The 22,728-nt window shown below is 43.9% G+C and overlaps 1 protein-coding gene across 18 annotated transcripts in view; it reads right to left on the reverse strand.

The window, feature by feature from the left end:
- FARP2 (FERM, ARH/RhoGEF and pleckstrin domain protein 2) overlaps nucleotides 1-22,728 on the reverse strand; it is a 272,153-nt gene that overhangs the window by 133,194 nt on the left and 116,231 nt on the right. For 17 of the 18 annotated variants that reach the window (XR_012160855.1, XR_012160856.1, XR_012160858.1 and 14 more), the window contains 3 exons: nucleotides 9,320-9,424; nucleotides 7,057-7,099; nucleotides 1,268-1,346 (listed from right to left, as the gene is read on the reverse strand). Coding sequence is in view for 14 of the 18 variants with exons in the window: in XM_073360436.1 (XP_073216537.1) it covers nucleotides 1,268-1,346; nucleotides 7,057-7,099; nucleotides 9,320-9,424 (227 nt within the window). In the remaining 4 variants the exon portion in view is untranslated. The remainder of the gene's footprint in view (nucleotides 1-1,267; nucleotides 1,347-7,056; nucleotides 7,100-9,319; nucleotides 9,425-22,728) is intronic. The other variant, XM_073360439.1, reaches the window with a different exon arrangement.

Here is a 22,728-nt window from a genome sequence, read left to right on the forward strand (position 1 = left end):
AGTGGAGGGATGCAAAGAAATGGGTAAAAAGAAAAGGAGTACTTGTGGCACCTTAGAGACTAACGAATTTATTTGAGCATAAGCTTTCGTGAGCTACAGCTCACTTCATCGGATGCATTCAGAAATGGGTGACACAGTCAAAGCATTGGGCTAGGAAATGCTCTTTGAAGCAACGTTTTGAATAGATATGAGCAGGGCAAGATCACATTTGACAAGGCTAGAGAAAAGGATGTTACAGTAATCAAAACAGGACAAACTTTTAGCTGTGAGGATGAATAGAAAAGGCTGTGCCTTAGAGATGTTATGAAGAAAAAAAATCAACAACATTTAGACATAGCCTGGATTCAGGACCTTAGAGAGAGGTCCAAGTCTGATATGAAACCCAGGTTACAAGCCTGAGTCACCTAAGATTATGAGGACGACACAGATGTGGGACCTAGGTTTGTGCTGGCAGGACGAGAGGATGGAAAATCAAAGTGAAGAGAGGAAGAGGAGAAGGTAGAGGTGGTGAGAACTATAGAGAGGTGGGGGTAACCAGGAAGGAGAGATGGAGCCAGTTGGGGGAAGGAGGAAGACAGCTGCTATGATGCAGAACAAAGGTGTGGTGAGAGGCAGATGGACAAGATTACAACTATCCTAGGGAAGATCTGTTACAGGTAGATCTCTCCAATCACATTACCTGTTGGTGATGAAGGGACAGGACCAGAGTACATTTACAGATAGTAACTGCTTAAGATATCAATTATTTACTAACTTTTAAAAATCTGACATAAGTAACATGCTAAATATGATAAGCATATCAGCAGAAGCTGTTATAGATGTAATCTGCTACTAACCTGTTGGATTCTTACAATTTGATAATTAACCATTTATTAAAACATTTATCACTTAATCCTTCTAGAAACTATTTATAAATGTACGATATAAAGAGTGACTGTTTCCTCTATACAACTGCCTCCTTCAATGGTAACACATCACATGTTCGGTAGGCAGAAATTGTCCCAGCTGACCTGCACTGTTATCTATTCATGCAAACTTTCACCAGTTTTTACAGCCACAGGGATCATCTACCACCTGTATCATTAAGATAGGTATTTCTGTTAGAAATGTGACTTTCTAACAGAAATGCTCCCCAACCTTCCCTAAAAGATAATCTTTATTGTTATAACAGAGAAAATATCCTCTTAGGCGAGCTTATTTCTGTCTTCCCTTCATTTCCATATTTTTAACCACTAACGAACATTAATTACTTTGAAAGATATTTTACCTGGTATATTCCTCTTGCAGTTGACCAGGGTCAGGAGGGAAAAACTTTACAGCTAGATGAAGCATTGTATTCTTTGGTCCTATGAAAAAATATTAAACAGTTTTACAAACTTAAATATCTCTATAAAGAATAAGGGAAGGACTTATAACAATAGAATTTTAAATGAATGAGACAAAACAGGCAGTTTGAATTACAGAATGTTCTGTAATGACCTATGATATAAAAAAACTTAGCAATAGCAGTAATATTGTGTTAACTTTCAATTTAGCACTTCAGATCATTGAACTGTGTCACCTCTAATTAAGAGATGTTGTCACTAGATCTGAATATTACAATTGCTTACTGTACTGTTACTAAATACCAGCATTCTGATTATCAAAGAAAAGGCTTAATGTTCTTCAGCCAAGCGGAACACTAGCCAATCTTCATTTAAAAAGTATATTGTACGTTTATTAATAGATATATACTATCTTACAAGGAATTACAGTAATTCCACTGAGATAATAATGACAATTATTTAATCATTACTCTCATGCTTTATCACCAGAACACCATTTTCATATAATACAATGCAATTCAATCCATGTGTCATTTTACCACCCTGGGCTATCAATACCAAAAACTACATAATGTAATATTATAGGTGAGAATGTCATGGCACGAATTTAAGGAAATTTAAAATTATAGCCCACTCCCCGTGTCCAAATGGTCTAGTGTTCCTTGTTTTTGTTAATTTCATTTTATGCTGCCTCCAAATTTTCAGTTTTCAGTGACCTGCACAGAGGCCAGCAGGAAACCTGACAGGTTCTTAACCGAAGAAGGGGCCCAGGACCATTGCCACCACCCAGATGATTCACCCCCACAGGGCTTACACAGACAGACAAGGGACAGAAACTGGGATCCCTACCAGATGTACACATCCTTCCACTTTCAGCCCCCAAAAGGCTGGAGACAGTCTACTTTAAATAAGCAGAGAGCCACAGGGATAAAAGAAGGGCCTCTGGAACTCCCAAGTGGCAGCCGGTATCAAGTGGAGTGCCCCAAGGGTCGGTCCTGGGGCCGGTTTTATTCAATATCTTCATAAATGATCTGAAGGATGGTGTGGATTGCACTCTCAGCAAATTTGCGGATGATACTAAACTGGGAGGAGTGGTAGATACGCTGGAGGGGAGGGATAGGATACAGAAGGACCTAGACCAATTAGAAGATTGGGCCAAAAGGAATCTGATGAGGTTCAATAAGGATAAGTGCAGGGTCCTGCACTTAGGACGGAAGAACCCAATGCACAGCTACAGACTAGGGACCGAATGGCTAGGCAGCAGTTCTGCGGAAAAGGACCTAGGGGTGACAGTGGACGAGAAGCTGGATATGAGTCAGCAGTGTGCCCTTGTTGCCAAGAAGGCCAATGGCATTTTGGGATGTATAAGTAGGGGCATAGCGAGCAGATCGAGGGACGTGATCGTTCCCCTCTATTCGACATTGGTGAGGCCTCATCTGGAGTACTGTGTCCAGTTTTGGGCCCCACACTTCAAGAAGGATGTGGATAAATTGGAGAGAGTCCAGCGAAGGGCAACAAAAATGATTAGGGGACTGGAACACATGAGTTATGAGGAGAGGCTGAGGGAGCTGGGATTGTTTAGCCTGCAGAAGAGAAGAATGAGGGGGGATTTGATAGCTGCTTTCAACTACCTGAAAGGGGGTTCCAAAGAGGATGGCTCTAGACTGTTCTCAATGGTAGCAGATGACAGAACGAGGAGTAATGGTCTCAAGTTGCAGTGGGGGAGGTTTAGATTGGATATTAGGAAAAACTTTTTCACTAAGAGGGTGGTGAAACACTGGAATGCGTTACCTAGGGAGGTGGTAGAATCTCCTTCCTTAGAGGTTTTTAAGGTCAGGCTTGACAAAGCCCTGGCTGGGATGATTTAACTGGGAATTGGTCCTGCTTTGAGCAGGGGGTTGGACTAGATGACCTTCTGGGGTCCCTTCCAACCCTGATATTCTATGATTCTATACATGCAATATAAGTTCTGTTAGAATTCTTCCATTCAAAATGTCCTTGTGCACAGCATGCCATAAGAATAGCTAAAATAAATTGTTCATGCAGACAAGTGACACTTTCAAAGTTCTCTGCATGAATGCACACACTGCAAGTTTTGTTTCTCAAGTCAATTTTTAAAGTAGGAGAGTGTGGAAAGGAGGTTCCAGAATTCAGCACTAACTTAAGAAAACCACTCTCTTGGGAGTTACCCAAAAACAGCTTTAAAAAACTGAAACTCCTTTTCCAGCAGTTGCAGGTTTAACATGGGACAAAAGACAATCACCACCACAACCAATGTCTTTTAGGGCCTAAAAATCTAGTTGACCTAAAAAAAGACTCAATTTAATATAGACTTTAGGTCAGCAGATAATGGCCTCAGCCATAGGTTAGCATGTCACCATGTTCTAGGCCATGGTCTGCAAAGACAGTATTTTGATGAAACTATTTACCAGGTAGCACCTGGCCATCAGTATGATTAGGTAGCAGATATTAGTATAAATCTAAGTTTCCCCAGTCTATTCTAGTATGGTACATGATGCACACAGAATGAACAGGCACTTGCTAGATGCATGACTGCACAGCTGATGCCTGTAAGTGTCTCTGTGATGCTGGCAAACCAGGTGCCAGCTCAAGCCAATGCCCTGGGCCTCACTGAACACTTACGAATGTATAGCTGGAAACCAGTCTTGCTTGCCCGTGCGTTAGCATTGTCAAAATAGATATTAGATGTCAAGTTGATAAGAATGTGTTTAGCCTTTTATAAAATGCCTGTAGGATGCTGCATGTATTGATCTCACTTATAATCTCTAAAGCCCATGGTATAGATTTATATTGAGTGTTTGCCTAGTAAACCTCTGTAATTGTGTAACTCAACAAACAGGAGGAGCAGCATTGATTAAGGTAAAGTGCTCAGCACACAACATGGTCCATTATTAGCAAATGACATGTATAGCATCAACGGACAGAGACCTTGTTGATTGTATTCCTAATTCTCTCCAGCAAGGAGAGATCTACACATGAACTCATCCCATCAGTTTGGAAACTGGAGTGGATAAAAATCCCTGATGAGGAGAAACAATCTCCTTCATGCTGTCTGGACACTGAAGGACAAAGATTCCTAAACATAAGCAAAGAAATCCCCATGCTGTTTGGCATGGGTTAGCCCTAAAACACATTTTGAATTGACAGATTACTACAACTGTGTCACCTTTTGAAACTCAGACAAACTCATTTCATAGAATCATAGCATATCAGGGTTGGAAGGGACCTCAGGAGGTCATCTAGTCCAACCCCCTGCTCAAAGCAGGACCAATCCCCAATTTTTGCCCCAGATCCCTAAATGACCCCTCAAGGATTGAACTCACAACCCTGGGTTTAGCAGGCCAATGCTCAAATCACTGATGATAAACTTTTAGCTAATTTATTACAGGATTGGCTACCAACATTTTCTTTAGTGTGAGATCTAAGGTACAAATTGATCTGAGGTAAGTGACTGGTCTCTTGGGATGGGAAGCAACCTGAATATTTTGTGATTTTTGGTGTAAGTGACCATTTATCATATATTCCAGTTTGCGGTGGCAAGACAGACTGAAATGTCCAAGGGAATTGTCTGTGACTCCGTTATAAGCCTATTGTAGTACTTTGAGAGTTCAAATTTGTTACTGGGTTGGTGAAATGTAATTATAGAACATACAACCAGGTTGGATTGTCTGCCCTGCTTTTTGACAATCTGCCCTGAGATTGGCACACTCGGTCGTAAGCCACTTCAGACAGCGTGACGGTCCCACCAATTTTTTGTCAACTGTTCTCCTTGGGAGAGAATTCCTTTCCCAAGAGAGAAACCATTTGAATACACAGGAGCTATCATCTGGCATGCATAAGGAGATGTTCCTTTAAAAGGGAAACTTGCCATTGGCAATTCTACAGAACAATGAACTTAGTCTCTTCAGGAGAACCTCTCTCTATAGCTAGTACTATGCCTATTTATTTATTTTTCTAAGGTTGAAGAGGATGAAAGTTGGAAACTTGCACCATGGCTTTAAGCTAAAAAAGTCAGTTCATCTCAATTTCTTGTTGGTCAGTTTATATTGAAGAATTTCTAAAGAAACCTAAAGGTTTCTTTCTAAAGGTCAGGCTTGACAAAGCCCTGGCTGGGATGATTTAACTGGGAATTGGTCCTGCTTTGAGCAGGGGGTTGGACTAGATGACCTTCTGGGGTCCCTTCCAACCCTGATATTCTATGATTCTATGATTCTATGAACCTCCAAATACTAACTTTCTACAGTGTTCTGGGGCCATTTGCCAAAGACCTCCTTCCTTAACGTAAGACTCCGCAGACTACTGTCAGCAACGGAAAAAAATAACTCCAAAAATTATTACAGAAAGCAAATGAGTATCCAATTTGATCCTGTTCTAGAAGCGGAATGTCTTTTACATGGTTGAAGAATTAGGCTGCACATGCTAGATTTCAAATGATATTGGCTCACATTTCCATCCTTTCTTTGGGCCTTTGATGAAAAATAAAGCAGAGAATGTCCGTGCTGCAACTCTCTCTTATTGGGCAAAGACTGGAAGCAATTTCACCACAGAGATTGTCCTCCTCCTACATAATGGGTGTAGTAAACCAGAACATTCCTGTTTCTTTCTACATCAAAACAACCTAAGCTAAACAAAGCTCCAACAAAGTGACTGATATTCTTCACCTAAAACTAACAGCATCTGATCCAATCTACCCAGATGTATATCATTGCAAAGTGACAGGTTCTCCGTAATTTGAAGTTCCACCCAGAATAAGGTTTACAAGTCCAAATATGAACCCTTTATTTCCTTCTTCCAAAAAATATTTTCCAAATATCCCCTAAATAACTAAATAGATAGCTGCCTTCTGAATTCATGTTGAACAGGGCCGTTAGTCATGGCTTATCACAACACAACTAAGGACTTTAGATTTCCCGCATTCCAGACATTAGCTGGTATCAGACTCAAGTTTGTGTATACACTTCACACTATCTGTAGAGATGGCGTGCCACATTTAGAGAAGGATATCTCAAAGATGTTAAGAATGTAATCCCCTACTGCAGAGTCCATAAGGAACAAGACCAAGATTGTGTGGTTTATGGCTACTACGTGTTACCACAATGGAAGCAATTGAGTGCTTTATCGTTTTGTGGTCTAACACAACACAAGATAGTCACATTTTATAAATTAACTGTATCAAAGAAAAGCATATATTGGGGTTTAGATACAAGGAAGGCTTATAAGGAGGAAAATAAGTTTTCCATTTGTTGGCTGTCTTAGAGCTTAATCATATATGAGATACTGAACACACTCAGCCTCCACTTAAGTGAATGGACGTGGGTATTCAAACCTCACAGAACGGAGACTTTATGGACAAATAGCAAGCAATTCACTGGACAAGATTTACGTCTCTGAGGACGCAGCAAGTTAGCTTTCTAGAAAAAAAAACATCTACATTTAATTCAAAATAGCCCACAAAGCATGCAGTAATTCAATAGGGTAGTAAAACTATGAATGCCATATATTCTAGAAATTTTTGATACTATTAGAGGGCTTGAAGCCATCTTGAAGGTTTGAGTTTGTAGATGTATGTTTAATCAACTATGTATGGTAATGACAAGCACAAAACCAGCAAACCTGACTATAAAAATCAAGTAACAACTATGAAAACAAACCAAATTAAATTCCTGAAAATTAAAGGAAAACTTTTTAAAAAAATTAAATATGTACTTACTTCGTACTTGTTTAATGACAGGTTTCATAGGTTCAAGCCAAATCTGGAAGTGAGACAAAAGTTAAAAATTAATATCCATACTCTAATGCTACATAAATGTTGTAAAAAGAAAAGGAGTACTTGTGGCACCTTAGAGACTAAATTTATTTGAGCATAAGCTTTCGTGAGCTACAGCTCACTTCATCGGATGCATTCAGTGGAAAATACAGTGGGGAGGTTTATATACACAGAGAACATGAAACAATGGGTTTCATACACACTGTAAGGAGAGTGATCACTTAAGATGAGTTAATACCAGCAAAGGAGAGCGGGGCGTGGGGGGGACCTTTTGTAGTGATAATCAAGGTGGGCCATTTCCAGCAGTTCACAAGAACGTCTGAGGAACAGTGGAGGGGGGAATAAACATGGGGAAATAGTTTTACTTTGTGTAGCTCATGAAAGCTTATGCTCAAATAAATTTGTTAGTCTCTAAGGTGCCACAAGTACTCCTTTTCTTTTTGCGAATACAGACTAACATGGCTGCTACTCTGAAACCTGTCATAAATGTTGTAAAACATCAAAACCAAAAACCAACTGTAAGAAGTACTTACTAAATGAACATGTATTTATCCCTCCCTATTTCACTGAATAGCATAACAATTTTCTTCCACCAGTTAAACAAATATGCTTAGCCATGATTTAATCTTAAGGAGTAGGTCAGGGGTGGCCAACCTGTGGCTCCAGAGTCACATGCGGCTCTTCAGAAGTTTATATGCGGCTCCTTGCATAGGCACCGACTCCGGGACTGGAGCTACAAGTGCCAACTTTCCAATGTGTCGGGGAGTGCTCACTGCTCAACCCCTGGCTCTGCCACAGGCCTTTCCCCCACTCCACCCCTTCCCCGAGCCTGCCTTGCCCTCACTCCTCTCCCCCCACAAAGCCTTAAAACAGCTGATTGGGAGGGGCAGGGAGGGAGGGGGAGGTGCAGATTGGCAGGGCTGTCGGTGGGTAGTAGGCACTGGGAGCAGGGTGCGGGAGCTGATGGAGGGCTGCTGACTTATTACTGTGGCTCTTTGGCAATGTACATTGGTAAATTCTAGCTCCTTCTCAAGCTCAGGTTGGCCACCCCTGAAGTAGGTATATATCAACAACAAAGATATATTGCAAAAAAAACCACTGTGATAAGTATAGTGCTAAGTTTCCTTCGTCAATGTATGGAAGGAGTCACACGAGAAAGGGAGCAAACTGTGCCACCAATGCTGAAAGGAGTGGGCCATGGAACCATGTTGAAACCACACCACTGCACACAAACATCAAAAAGTGTGTGGAATTTGGGCAACTCATACCTTTAGATTCTCAGCTTTACATGTATGATGGAGGATAAGTGCCAGCCCTCCCCTTTCCCTTCTACATTTGGCCTGGCTCACTTAACTATGGTGATGCAAAGCTTGACTAAAAAGTGTGACTTCATAGTTTTCCACAAAATTATTCCTCTTTTATAGCGAAAGAAAGTATAATCCCTACATATGTGCACTCATATTTTTAAAAAGCTACCACCAATATAAACACTGAAAAAACAGCAGCAATGAAAGACATTAACTAGACCAAATTACGCCTGCGTAATGTTGTGTGGAGACTCTGTATTTTGAGCAACTTAATTTTCACAGAGGGAGGGTATTACATCTTTGAATTTTCAGACAAAAATTAATAAATTTTGAATATATGGGGGCAGCATAAATAGAACAAAAAACCTATAACATTCATCATAGTCTGGAATATATACTTTGAAGCTACAATACCGTGTAAAGATAATAAAGAAGAGTCTGTGTGTGGTCAATTCCTTCTCTTAAAACACAAAGTTGGTAAAGAAGCCATTCAAAAAGTTCCTATGCTTCTGATGTAAATTTTGAGAAAGGAAAGGACTGAGTTCAAACAATACAAGGAGAATAAGGAATAAAAGAAAAAAGAGCAATTGGAATATCTGGGCTGATAGCCCACAAGATTTAATTAATGTGATCAAACACCTTTATTGAGTAGAAGCATCAGTAAATGGATAATTTATTTTTATTTTTATTTTGGGATGGAGGGGGAGTAAGATGAATCAGATTCTCTTCCTATGTATCTTTTTAAATTACATATTTTGTGAAGTAGTACATTGACCTGACTGATAGGTGAACCAGCTTTATAGCCACAAGTATACACAAACTTCTTCTGACTGTCAGGTGGCAGCATTCATCCAAGCTGAATTCTTTTTATAATGAATTAATCAGGAACCATGACATACCCAATATGACTGGATGTTCTGGAACTCAATTCCAAAGTAGTCGGACTCAACCAAATTCAAATGCTTATAAACCTCTGTCAGCAACGTCTGGCCATAGCACTTTGACTGGAAGAGTAAAAATAAGAAGTATAACAAGATTAAGTATAATTCAAAGTTTATTACAAAGTGGAAACAAAATGTATTAACTTTTAAAAGCAGTGGAAAAAATGTTTCAAAACACTTTTGTATTACTGATCACTAATATTACTGTAGCATTTGAAAGCCCCAACCAGCATTAGTGTGTGTTTGTACAGAGCCTAACTCAGTTAAAATTACGAGTGGGTATTTCAATAAATTAGCACAGATCCTGAGTGCACCTGAAGGGGGAGTGGAGAGATAGTTTTAAACCAGAGCAGCAATATAAGTTATAACACCTTAGTGCTACTCTAATTTATAATTACTTGCAATTGCACAGAGTTGGCTATGCTGAATGAGAATTCACCCTCAACTAGGAAATCCTCAGCTGGCAACTTGAGGCAGCTTTAAGTCCCCCTTGTACTTCCAGAGCAATACAGTGGGACTTAGTGGGGCCAAAGATATGGCCTCTAATGTATATTTGAAAAGATTCACAGGATGCTGGTCCACGAATGAGCTGGAGGACCCACACACAAGTCCCTCACTGACAGAGCTAGAATATGGGCTCTGTGATGGAGAATCTCAGCTTTCACGTCTAGCTTTTTTTCTTGCAAGGACAGGTCTTAAGGTATACACACCTGGGCTCCACTTCTGTGTCAGGAAGCTTCTGGAGCCTAAATATCTCCATCTCTCTCACACATGCTGTGTGTGTAAAATTAATTTGCGACACATCCCAAAGAATCAACTCGCTAACTTTCCCCACAATCTTTATACCAATTTTGCACAGAGACACAACCATCATGGATACAAATTGATTATGTTAAGTGGAGGAAACAGCAAAAAATTTCATAACCTACCCAAAATGCTAAAGTTGGACCTACTTATTCAAATTTTCAGCTGTCTCTCTGCTCCCACTATTGCATGACTAACAGCTGCTGCAAGGGGGAACGCCTTTCGTGAATTCCCCCATCAGTCAGTGTATCTAGATTGCATGGGGAATATTCCACATAGTGGATATAGGGATGAGGAAACTTACAGCTCCAGCAACACAAAAGGAAAAGAGATAAGGAAAGAGACAAGGCTAAGCTGAAGCCACATGGGGCAGAAGTTCTGTAGCCACCGAAAACCCATCTCTCTCGCTGAGCTAGGTCTATCATAAGCACCAACTAGGAGAGCTTACACACTCAAAAACCAAACGGAATCTATTCTCCAAGTTAAGAATCTAGCTCACTACCAGAGAGAACCTGACCCACATCCAACCAACCACCTCAAAACCAGATACTATGACTGCTTGCCTACCACCATTGCTGCCAGCAGAGGCCACAGTACAAAACATCTGTCACTATCAATGCTGATGGAAGGTAGCCAGGTAGAGGAGCCACCTAAAGGAACCTACTTGAGATGGAAGGACAAGGGATAAGCAAGGCAGGACAAGAAATACTTGTACCTTGGGGGGAGGGGAGAGAATTAGAGAATGATTAGTTTGGGGAGTGAGGAAATATGGAATACATACATTTTTATTTAACAAGATAAGGAGGAAGAGTATGGAACTAATGGATTTTTGGATGGGGCAGGAATATATTTCACCCTGGGAAATGCATGTATGAATGAATGAGGTGGAACATTTTTGAGGAAGCACTTTGTTCAAATTTTGGCAGCACATCGCTGTGCTATCACTGTATAAAACACTGCAATACAAACTAAATGAGAAATGGAAACTCAAACCACCGCCCCCACCCTCTATAAAAAGGTGTTTTCTAGAAAAAACAATTCTAGTTTTTCCCTTTCTGTTTATTAATATTTATGTTCAAGACTCAGTGATAATAATCAGTTTCTCCTTCAGTCTAGATTTCAGCAGGTAATTCTGGTACTGTGAAGGAGAATGTCCAATATGCCCTTGATAAAGTATTTTACCTTAGTCTTGGTAGTAAGATTTTCCAGTTGAGTACCCTAAAGGAATCTGTATTGCTCAAAAGAGATTGTGTATACTTGAATGAGTCAGATCTCTGGATGTTCATATGATTTTGGTTAAAAACAAACAAAGGAAGTATTTCTTCACACAACGTACAGTCAACCTGTGGAAACCTTTCCCAGAGGATGCTGTAAAGGCCAAGACTATAACAGGGTTCAAAAAAGAACTACATAAATTCATGGAGGATAGGTTCATCAATGGCTATTAGCCAGGAAGAGCAGGGATGATGTCCCTAGCTTCTGTTTGCCAGAAGCTGTGAATGAGCAGCAAGGAATGGATCACTTGATGATTACCTGTTCTGTTCATTCCCTCTGTGGCACCTGGCATTGGCCACTGTCGGAAGACAGGATACTGGGCTAGATGAACCTTTGGTCTGACCCAGTATGGCCGTTCTTATGTAATTAATATTTCTTATCAGAATGGAAAACTTCTTCAAAAACATATGTTTACTGCCATTTTAATACGTTGGTCAATTTTATTTATTCAGTGCATTCTGCATATAAACAACTTTTTCTAAGTAAATAATTTGAAGAATTGTTAAATTATCTTGTTTCTTATGCCTCTTCTCTCAATGTCTTCATCAGTAGGTTTAATAGGTAACAGGAAGCTAACTTCTATTTAAAAACTGCTAAATTCATATATAATTACAGTACTAATTATAGCAAGGTAAAATACAGAAGATTTTTGGTAAAGAATCATGTTGTTTGAATGTTTTCATTTTCAAGTTTGCCCTACTGTAGGAATCCCTCTCCAAAGCTTAGAAGGCACTATAATACTGAAATCTAGTCAATTTCAAAACAAAAAAGTAGAAAATGTTCAGGTACTAAACCTGCCTCCTGAGTTCTCCTGTCTTTTTTTAAAAACAAATTATTTTCTTTTTTCCTATTTCCCAAATACTTCTTTCTCTCTCCACACCTTGTGTGAAAGACACTCACAGGGGAAAACTGACCAACTTAACGACTCTACAGGGAAACAATAAAATTTGTAAATTATATAAAGTACTATCAAATTGTTAAAAATGAAAAACATGGAGAAAAATATTTCTCCCATCTTTTAATTACAGTAGCTCTGGAGTTACTAGCAACAGTACTAAGTAAAAATTCAGATAGCAGTGTGATCGTTAAGTTGACTGCGTTCCCTTTAAATATAAAATGTATCAAACAATGTTGCATTTACAAACAGTAGGATTAAGTAATGTGTTGATGAAAATAAGTTAGAAAAGCTTGGGACCGAACAAAGTATTTCATTATTCTTTGTTTCAAGTCCTGTGGGAAAATTTTGCCTGGGAGAATTTGATTTAGTTTCTCAAGTTGTTTGTTGCATTTACCCATTTCCAGTTCATCTGCCAAGATACAACTCCACTGTTTGACAAGACTCCTAAGTCTTTTGATTTTGTAAATTTCAAAATTAGATTTCGTACTGTCAGTTTCATATCAGTTATGCCTGCATAAGAGCTGCACCAGGCAAGTTCTCTTAAACATGTTCTATAATGTGCTTAGAATTTTGATAGTGTAGGAAACTGTGTATATGAATGCATACTAGATTCTTTAAAGGTCACAAACATTTCAATAGGAATTCCTCAAGTTCTGAAATTGTCGCATTCCTTATGCTCTGCCAACAGTCTACTACAACTAACATTACAGAATTATTATAGAAGTTCATAAAGATTTCTGTAAAAGAAAAATAAAGTGGCAGGCAGATAAAAGGATATGGTGCTTCAGCTTTAGACACAATTACTTACTTTTAATAATAAAATTCATGTTCCGAAAGGAAATCGAATCAGCAACATATAGTAAAATTTGTATGAACTTGAATATTCAGTTCAGGCTTGAAGAGACACCCAAAAGTGTTCAAATACTGCAAATTTCTCATCATAGGCGCAATCCTGGTTTGACCTCAGTGGGAGTTACAGGTGTCTAGCCCTTCAGGATTTGGAATTACATGGGCCAAATACTGTCACGACTAAGCTTCTGCCATGGCAGTTGTATACATACATTGAGGGCAAAACCTGGCCCTATGAACTTCAGCTGTGGTGTTATAACAATGTTTCACAAAGGGGCTCTGTTGAGATTATCAAATCTATATTTCTGCAGAATTATTAGAGTTCTAGAAATAATTCTGATTAGACTTTAAAGTCATAAGGGCCCGATCACCTTTCCTGCAAAAATAATATATCTTAGAAAGTGGGCCATATGGGAGGAAGATTCCACAAGGCATTGGTCCATGAAGAACTGGGAAGGAGTTTAGTCCAGAAGCCATGGCAATCCATGCAGAGGGCCCTATGCCTTCACATTCCCTCCTGGCCCTGCACCACTCCAACCCCCCCCCCCCCCGCCCTCCACTCCCGATTCTCTACTTGCTGCTGCCCCAAAAAACCTCCTTAAAGAGGGCCCCACAGAATAAAGGGTCTTTGGGAGAAAAATAATACATCCTTGGGCTACACTACCCTTTGAGCAAATTCCCCGTCACATTAACAGAAGGACAATCTATTTAGTTACACTTATCTCTACAGCCCTGCCTCCCTGACAATACAGATTACTGTCCAGGAATCTGGAGTCAAATGGGATCTCTTACAGGTTGAGATTGCAGAGGAAAGCATTGCTCCTGCAAAAATATTCAGTGGTAATAAATCCGGCACCAATTTTGTACCAAAACTGAAAGACCAATAAACTTTCTACCTCTTTTTTGTTTTGCTTACTAAATGGAATATGTAATGAATACAATCTGCAATTCTACATCCCAACGGAAGCACACTGGTACATTTTCCATTGCCGGGTAAATTAGTGAATGGATTGATTTTCATATTTGTATTTCCTTTATGAAGTGCCCAATCTGTAATCTCCAAAATGATTTTATTGTAAATCAGACAGCAAACTTGTGACAAAAAGGAATACTTTTGATTCAACACAACTGATAGCAGTGTTCATGGAAAAGAGATGTCTCACCAGCATTCTTCCAGGGCACAAGCTGAATTCAGAGAACGTACCTCTGAGTGATAAATTAGTATCAGTGATAGCTGGAAATGCATCTCATCCACTGGGTGTTGTGTGATTTAGCTGTCTAAGGGATAAGCAACAGAAAAGTAGTGTTACGTTCTTCCACCTCTTCTGGGGCCAGATTACAATTATTTTGGGCTGTGTACTTGTCAGACTCACATTATTACATCTATATTTTCACTTTCAAAAGTATTCTTTTCCCCACAATGAGTCTGAAAGAAAGCAACCTGTTTCTAACCAAAACAAAGTACAAACACAACACATTTAAACTTCCCTCCAAGAGATTAACCTCCATAGCCTTAACAAATTATTAGGGCTGTTGATTAATCGCAGTTAACTCACACGATTAACTCAAAAAAATTAATCGCGATTTATCACAGTTTTAAATCGCACTGTTAAACAACAGAATACCAATTAAAATGCATTATATATTTTGGATGATTTTCTCCATTTTTTTATATATATATATAGTATTCTGTGTTGTAATTAAAATCAAAGTGTATATTATTTTTATTATAAATATTTGGACTGTAAAAATGATAAACAAAAGAAATAATATTTTTCAATTCACCTCATACAAGTTTGTAGTGCAATCTCTTTGTCGTGAAATTACAACCTTTAAAAAGTAAATTTTGTGATCCATAACCACACTCAAAAACAAAACAATATAAAACTTCAGAGCCTACAAGTCCACTCAGTCCTACTCCTTGTTCAGCCAATTGCTAAAACAAGTTTGTTTACATTTACAGGGGATAAAGCTGCCCTCTTCTTATTTACAATGTCACTAGAAAGTGAGAACAGACAGGCATTTGCATGGCATTTTTGTAGCCTGCACTGAAAGGTATTTACATGCCAGATATGCTAAACATTTGTATACTTCTCCATGCTTCGGTCACTATTCCAGAGGACATGCTGATAATGCTTGTTAAACAAAAATGCATTAATTAAATTTGTGACTGAACTCCTTGAGGAGAACTGTATGTCTCCTGCTGTGTTTTACCGTATTCTGCCATATATTTCATGTTCTAATAGTCTCAGAGGATGACCCAGCAAGTGTTGTTCATCTTAAGAACACTTTCACTGCAGATTTGACAAAATACAAAGAAGGTACTGTGATGGGGAAAGGCCAGATGGCTATAGTAAAGTAATCCTGTTGGGATCCACAGCTAAAGAAACTCCCCCCAGCCTAAGGGGAGGATCCACAGGTCCAGGATTCCAAATAATTGCAGGGGACAACTAAGAAGATAACAGGAACAGGAGAGAGGTCACAGGGCTAAATGAAGGGAACCTAAGGGGGCCACTGAGCAGATAACCCCAGACAGTGCCCACTGCTCCTCGAAGGTGTCAAGGGAGCCAGCGGACGTCACCCAGAGGAACTCTGCCTGGATGCGTGAACGAACTGAAGAACGGAAATACGCCCCACAGTCACAGGAGACCCCATCGGCCAACCTCTCCCTGGTTTTGTAGATGGCCATTTTGGCCAGGGCTAGGAGGAGGCTGACAAGGAGGTCCCGCGACTTTGTGGGGCCTTGGATAGGGAGTGTGTAGTTGTCCGGAGGCTGGCCAGGAAGCCTGGGACCGGTGTGACAGACTTATGTTACCAATCTGCCTGAGGCGTTAGGTGATCAGGCTGAGGCTGCAGGATTGTTAGGGGAGGAGATGATGGAGCACACCAAGTAACTGAGTTTTAAAGCTTTATTGATAAAATAATAAAACAACAGCGGAGAGCGCTGGGAGTTCCCCCATGTCACTCAGAGGAAGGAAGAAAGCGATTCTGCCCCAAGCCCTAACCCACTTTCATACTCACACCCGCACTATCCGAGGCTGGCCAAGCCTGGGCGTAACGTAAGAAGAAGAGGGGGAGGGGTGGACAGGAGTTCTTGTCCTGGGCACGGGTCGTCCAGGGTCCGTTGCTGATCTCCGATTTGCCTCAGTTCCCAGGAGAGTTTTTAAGTCCCTGGGGTCTCATGGGTGCGTCTCCTTCCGGTATCTTTGTTCCCCAAGCGCTGTGTACCAGTTCAAACCGGCCGGCCATGGTTCCCTCAGCTTTCCCAAAACACACCAGCTTCAGGGCCGTGAGAGGCTTATTTTTCTCTCAGTGACCTTGTTGTCTCACTCCTTTTCACGGCCCCTGCAATTTTGTTCAGCAACTCTCCTTTCTCAGAGCTGGCGGGGGGGTGGTGGACTCCCCACTTCTGTCTTGGCAGGTATCAGAGTGTGTGCAATGGCCTTGGGCTGGAGTCAGCTCCTTATCTTTGGGTTTAGCTGGAACATCAAGTTAACCCGTTCCTTTCTCCTTTCCCCCCATTCGGCCTTTCGCCACCTGTAAAGAAACCTTTCATTCTGCATTCATAACTTTAACCCTTTTCAAAATTCTTTCCAATACATACAACAGCATTAGCAATAATATGAGGCTGGTGTTTACCCAGGGGACCCCGCCATCTTGTGACACCGGGACCAGGATGTTGAGCTGGTGCCTGAGCATGGACAGGACTAGCTGATTGAGCACCAGTGCCCTCCCTCAGTGGGAGAGGCACCAGGAGTAGTCCAGTACATTTCCGGAGCCACTCTGCCACCCTGCACTCTAAACCTTGTCGATTCTCTGGCGGAGATGGATGTATGGCAGAAAGGTAAATGCCAAGATAGAGCAGCGGACCCACGCTCCACCAGATGGCCTGAAGCGTGGGCGGGAGGGAGCTCACCTGCCACCCGTCCCTGACCACCATGCAAGAGCTCTTGACCCAGCTGACCCAGAAAGAGGCTGCCGAGTAGATGGCCTGGCAAGCCTCCACCCGCACCAAGTCGCCCGGGTCCTGGACCACAAGGAGCACGTCATTGGCGTACGCCGACAGGACCAGCCGCAGCTCCGGCTCTTCCAGCAACAACCCCGTCAGCCTCCGACAGAAGCGACAGAGGAAGGGCTCGATCACCAGAATGTACAGCTGGCCTGAGAGGGGGCACCCCTGCCGTACTCCCCACCCGAAGCTGACCGGCTCGGTCAGGGTCCAGTTGAGCCTGACCAGGCACTCCGCACTGGCATACCGCAACTGGAGAAAGGCCACAAACTGGGGTCCAAAGCCAAAATGCTCACAGAGTGCCCAGGAGATACCATGGTCCACCCCGTTGAACGCTCCTGATCAGGGACAGAAGGGCGAATGACAGACCATCCCTACACCCGAGCTCCAAGAGATCCTGGACCAAATAGAGATTATCAAAGATGGTACCGCCCCAGACGGTGTAGGTCTGGTCGAGGTGGACCACGTTTGCCAGCACGGACCCCAGCCATAGCGAGATGGCCTTCACTACAATTTTGTAGTCTGTGCTGAGGAGCAAGATGGGATGTCAATTCCGAAGGTCGCGGGGGGCCCCCTTCTTTGGGAGCAAGGCGAGCACGGCTTGCCTGCAAAACAGGGGAAGAACTCCGCTTGCCAAGGACTCAACACAGACTGTGACAAGGTCCGGGCCAAGGACATCCCAGAACACGCGGTAGAACTCCACGGTCAGCCCGTCCATCCCCGGGGATTTATTGGTGGGCATGCAACGGAGGGCTTCTGAGAACTCGGCCAGAGTGAGAGGCAGCTCTAGCCTGCCACAGTCACCCACGCTGACCGTTGGGAGTCCGTTCCAGAGCATTCTGCAAGCATCGGGATTGGTCAGATCCGGGGAGAAAAGGCCCATGTAGAAGGGGATGGAGTTGCAGTGGGGGAGATTTAGGTTGGATATTAGGAAAAACTTTTTTACTAGGAGGGTGGTGAAACACTAGAATGCGTTACTTAGGGAGGTGGTGGAATCTCCTTCCTTAGAAGTTTTTAAGGTCAGGCTTGACAAAGCCCTGGCTGGTATGATTTAATTGGGGATTGGTCCTGCTTTGAGCAGGGGGTTGGACTAGATGACCTCCTGAGGTCCCTTCCAAACCGGATATTCTATGATTCTATTCTATGATAAGGCCCTGGCCTTCCCACGCATCTCCTCTGGACCCATGAGGGGGGTGCCATTCTCTGCCAGGAGGCAGGTGACGTGCTTCTTGGCCCCCCTCCATTTCTCCAGGGCATAGAAGAAGTGGGAGCCGTGATCCATCTCCCAGAGGAGGCAGATGCAGGGTTGAACAAAGTCACCCCAGGCCCGATGGTCCTTGAGGGCCCGGAGCTCTTCCCGCTTCTTCCAGCACACTCTGCAGAGGAATGGATCCTCGGGGCTGGTGGACAGACGCCTCTCTAGCTCTAAGACCTCCCGTTCCAATTCCTCTATCACCGCATCCATCCGTCGGGTGTAGTTATGGCAGAAGAGCTGGGCGCGCACCTTCCCCATGTCCCACCATCACTGCACCAAGGGAAAGGCACGCCTCTGCCCTCGCCAGGCAAGCCAGAACTCCCAGAAGGATGCCACGAAGCCCACATCCTCCAACAAGCTGTTATTAAAGTGCAAATAGGCCGGCCCTGGCCTCTCCGCGCAGAGAGAGACCGTCACGGTCTCCAGATGGTGATCTGAGAATGGGGCCAGTTGGATGCTGGAGGAGTGGGCCCGAGAAAGGTGACAGCGTGATAAGTAAATGCGGTCCAACCCAGAGTGGCACGACCAATGGGCGTCCACCCAGACAAAGGTGAACATTGAGACTTTGTCCGTGTGGTGGTTGCGCCAGATGTCCACCAGGAAGTGACAGTCAACAATCCCCCCATCGCTGGAGAGCGAGCTGCACCTTGTTGCAGAACCCATGGACGTCTTCGAGAAACTCCCGCACCTCTTCTCGCGGGGGGGGGGGCAGGGTCACTGGCCCCCGATCACAGCCCCATGGCCTACGAAGACGGACAGGCAGGGGGTGGACCCCTGGCGTGGCACCCGATGTGCCAGCACCATAGGGCCCGCCTCAAGCCTCAGCATAATAGGGGGTGGTGGAGGGAAAATAGCAGCCACTAGGGGTCGGGATAGGAGAACACTTTTCCTGCTTTGAGCAGGGGGTTGGACTAGATGACTTTCTGGGGTCCCTTCCAACCCTGATATTCTATGATTCTAACACGAAGGCTGCTTCCTGGGGGTTGTCCTCTGGGAAGGGGAAGGAGACGGCCCAAGGGGCAGCAGCAGCATGAAGGGTGGTGGGGAGGGGGCCGGAGTCGGCACCAAGGGCAGGGGAGAGGTCAGGAATAGGGTCACGGAGAGGGGTGGAAGTGGGATCATGGGCCCCAGCAGCACCTTCAGACCACTGAGTGTCATCTCCTCCCTGGACTGTAAACTGACAAACCTTTAATTCTCTGGATCTATCAGAAGAGCTGAGAGGCGGTGGGTTGCTCTGTGCTGCCATCCAAGCTCTCTGGAGGCTTTCATCTGCTTCCTGTTTGGTCTGGAACTGTTCCCTTGATGCTGGAGACATCAGTTCCTCATTGGATTGTGGACCTGGGCTTGGTCCCTCTGGAAGTGATGCAGGTGATGAGGCTGTTTCCGTTGACTGTGACCCGCTCTCCGCTGGTGCACTATGTTGGGGTTCAGACTCCGGCTGAGCCTCTTGTGTAGGGTTATCTGCTGCTGCCACTGCAGGTTCAGTGGGGCCCTCTGGTGCTGGGGTTGCAAGCACTGGATTCAGTGCTGGCAATGGTTCTGGTGCTGGTTGTTCTGCCAGTTCCGGTTCTGGGACTGGATCCACTACTGCTGTTGCAGACGTTGGCATGGGGTCCAGTTCCATCACCTCTGACTGGGTCCTGGTAGAAGTCTCCGGAACAGAGCTAGGTGTGACAGCTTGCTTAGCCTGGCTGCAGGTGACCATTCCCACCCTCTTGGCTAGCTTCACATGATTGGCCAAGTCTTCCCGCAACACCATGGGGATGGGATAGTCAACACAAACTTCAAAAGTCCATGTTCCTGACCAGCCCTTGTACTGGACTGGCAACTTGGCTGTAGGCAAGTCAAAAGAGTTTGACTTGAAGGGTTGAATCGTCACTTGGACCTCTGGGTTGATTAAGGAAGTGTGGATAGCCAACACTTGTGCTCCGGTTTCCCTCCAAACTGTAACCTTTGAGCCCACACTCACAGTTTCCCTCTGCTCTGAGGGTATCTGGGAGGCATCTGGGCCTGAGGACCTTTGGTGTGACCCTGGTGCAATGAACTGTAATCTGTTGGAGTTCTTGGAGCAGTTGGCCTTTACATGCCCCAGCTCATTACATTTAAAACATCGCCCAGCTGACTGGTCACTGGGGCGAGGTGGGTTCCTGGAGAACAGGGTGGTGAGACGATAAGGTGTCTGGGATTTTTCTTGGGGTGCAGTCGGGGCTTTGGATTGCCCCCGGTAGTAGGGTGTTATCTGAGGGTGTCCCTTCTGATATCCGCTCAAACTGCGACCAGGGTTGTTTCTCTCTCCTCCCTCAACCCGTTTTGTTCCAGTTTGCCCCACCTCTCTGGTGGTCTGGGACTGCTCATATTGATAAGCATAAGCAGCAAGATTTTCTGCTGAGACCATTTTCTTGTCCCATAAACACTGTTTTATATCATCCTTTTATATCATCAAATCCCGCATTCCTCCAAAGCTAGTTACATCCCGTCCTTTGAGCCATTTATCAAACAGATCTGTCATCTGGTTAACATAAGCCACATTGCTTAGTCCAGGTCCTCTCTTAAGGGTTCAAAATTTTACTCTGTAAGTTTCAGGTGTAACTTAAAATTGTTTTAAAACCAAATCCTTGAATTTATCATAGTCAGAAACCTCATCAATAGGCATCTTATTGAATATGTCCAGAGCTCTTCCAGTCAATTTTGCGACCAATGTGGTCACCTTGTGAGCGTCAGGAATTTTATGGAGTGTGCACAGTCTCTCAAAGGTGAGAAAATATTCAGCAATATCACTGGATTCATCATACTGTGGACATAGTCGCTCCCATTTGTGGATTGTTGGGGAAGGATGGTTAGGGTTATTCAGTATATTCTGCTGGACCCTTGACTTCTCTATCTCCAGTGAATGCTTCCTCTCTTTTTCCCTCTCCTTCATTTCTTTTTCTTTTGCCTCTATAGCTCTCTGGTGGGCAACCTCCTGGGCTTTCTCTGCCTCTTTCACTGCCTCCATAGCTCTCTGGTGGGCAGCCTCCATTCCTTTTTCTTTTGCCTCCATAGCTCTCCTGTGAGCAGCCTCTTGGGCAGCCTCCTCTGTCTTTGCCCTGGCTTTTTCTGCCTCTTTCACTGCATCTATATCGAGTCATTTTAATTCGACCCATCTCTGGTGTTCCTGTTCTTTCTCTTCTGCTTCCAGTCTGGCTAAATACAGTTTCTGCTGGACTTTGCTTTCTGTCTTCTTAGCCCCTCTGTTTTTAACCTAGCTATACCCAAGAGTTAGAAAGAAAAAGAAAACCTGGCTTGTAAAATTTGGTATATTGTAACCCGATACCTTTGTCTCTGATAGCTGTTCCCAGCCTACAGAAAAATCCTTTTGTTAAAACCACTAACACCTCTGCCTCCAGGCAAAAGGGACAGAAAAAATTAACTGCTTTCAGTTAAAAAAAACCTCTTCAGGTCTGTGCTTTTGGTTCAAAATGATCTTTGGTTCACAATGATCTAGAGTTCAGAGTGTGGAAGGAATCTTGACAGGAGGAGTAGAGCCTGAGCCTTCCACTTGCCTCGCTTCCCCCTTACTAGAACCCAGCCCTCCATGGTACCACTGGTGGGCTGGCTAAGAGGGATCGGACTGGGGGGCAGGGGCGCTGGCATGGATACTCAAGGAGCTAACGGTGGGGTGGTACAAAGGAGGGAAGATTCCCCCTGGAGCAAGCCCCCTCCCATGCCTGGCAATAATCCCACTGCACTCTCCTCCATAGGCCCCGCCAGACTGCATGCAGCAGAGGCGGGGCTCTCCTGCTCATCTGGGCGTGCTGGGGGAGATGCCTCTAGGGCCCGAGCAGGAGCAGTGGTGGGCTGAGAAGGAGGAGAGGCGGCTCCGGGCACCAGGCAGCAGGGCGCTGGCGATGACAGGGTCAGCACCCTGCCAGGGCTCGGGAGTCCCAGACACTCCTCCATGCCAGGCCAAGGGGCAGTCCCTCTGGACATGTCCCATAGTCCGGCAGAGGTAGCACCAGGCTTCCCCTGTAGAATAATGAACCCAGTAATGGGCCCCCTGGTAGGGGACCAGAAAAGACCCCTTGAGCACCTCTCTGTCACGTGCCACCAGCAGCAGTTGAAGCTGCACCTGCCGGCAGAATGAGAGGACGTGACGGAGGTCGGGGTCTTTGCAGCCCAGCGGGAGAGGGCTGACAAAGGAGAGGGGTTTTCCCAGGACAGAGAGAGCAGGTAGGAGGGCAGCACTGGGGAAGGAGGGAGGGATGGAGATCAGGACCAGTTGGACGCCCAGGTCTTCC

This window comes from Lepidochelys kempii, chromosome 9 (genome assembly GCF_965140265.1).
Source record: "Lepidochelys kempii isolate rLepKem1 chromosome 9, rLepKem1.hap2, whole genome shotgun sequence".
In the NCBI taxonomy this organism is placed as follows: Eukaryota; Metazoa; Chordata; order Testudines; family Cheloniidae; genus Lepidochelys; species Lepidochelys kempii.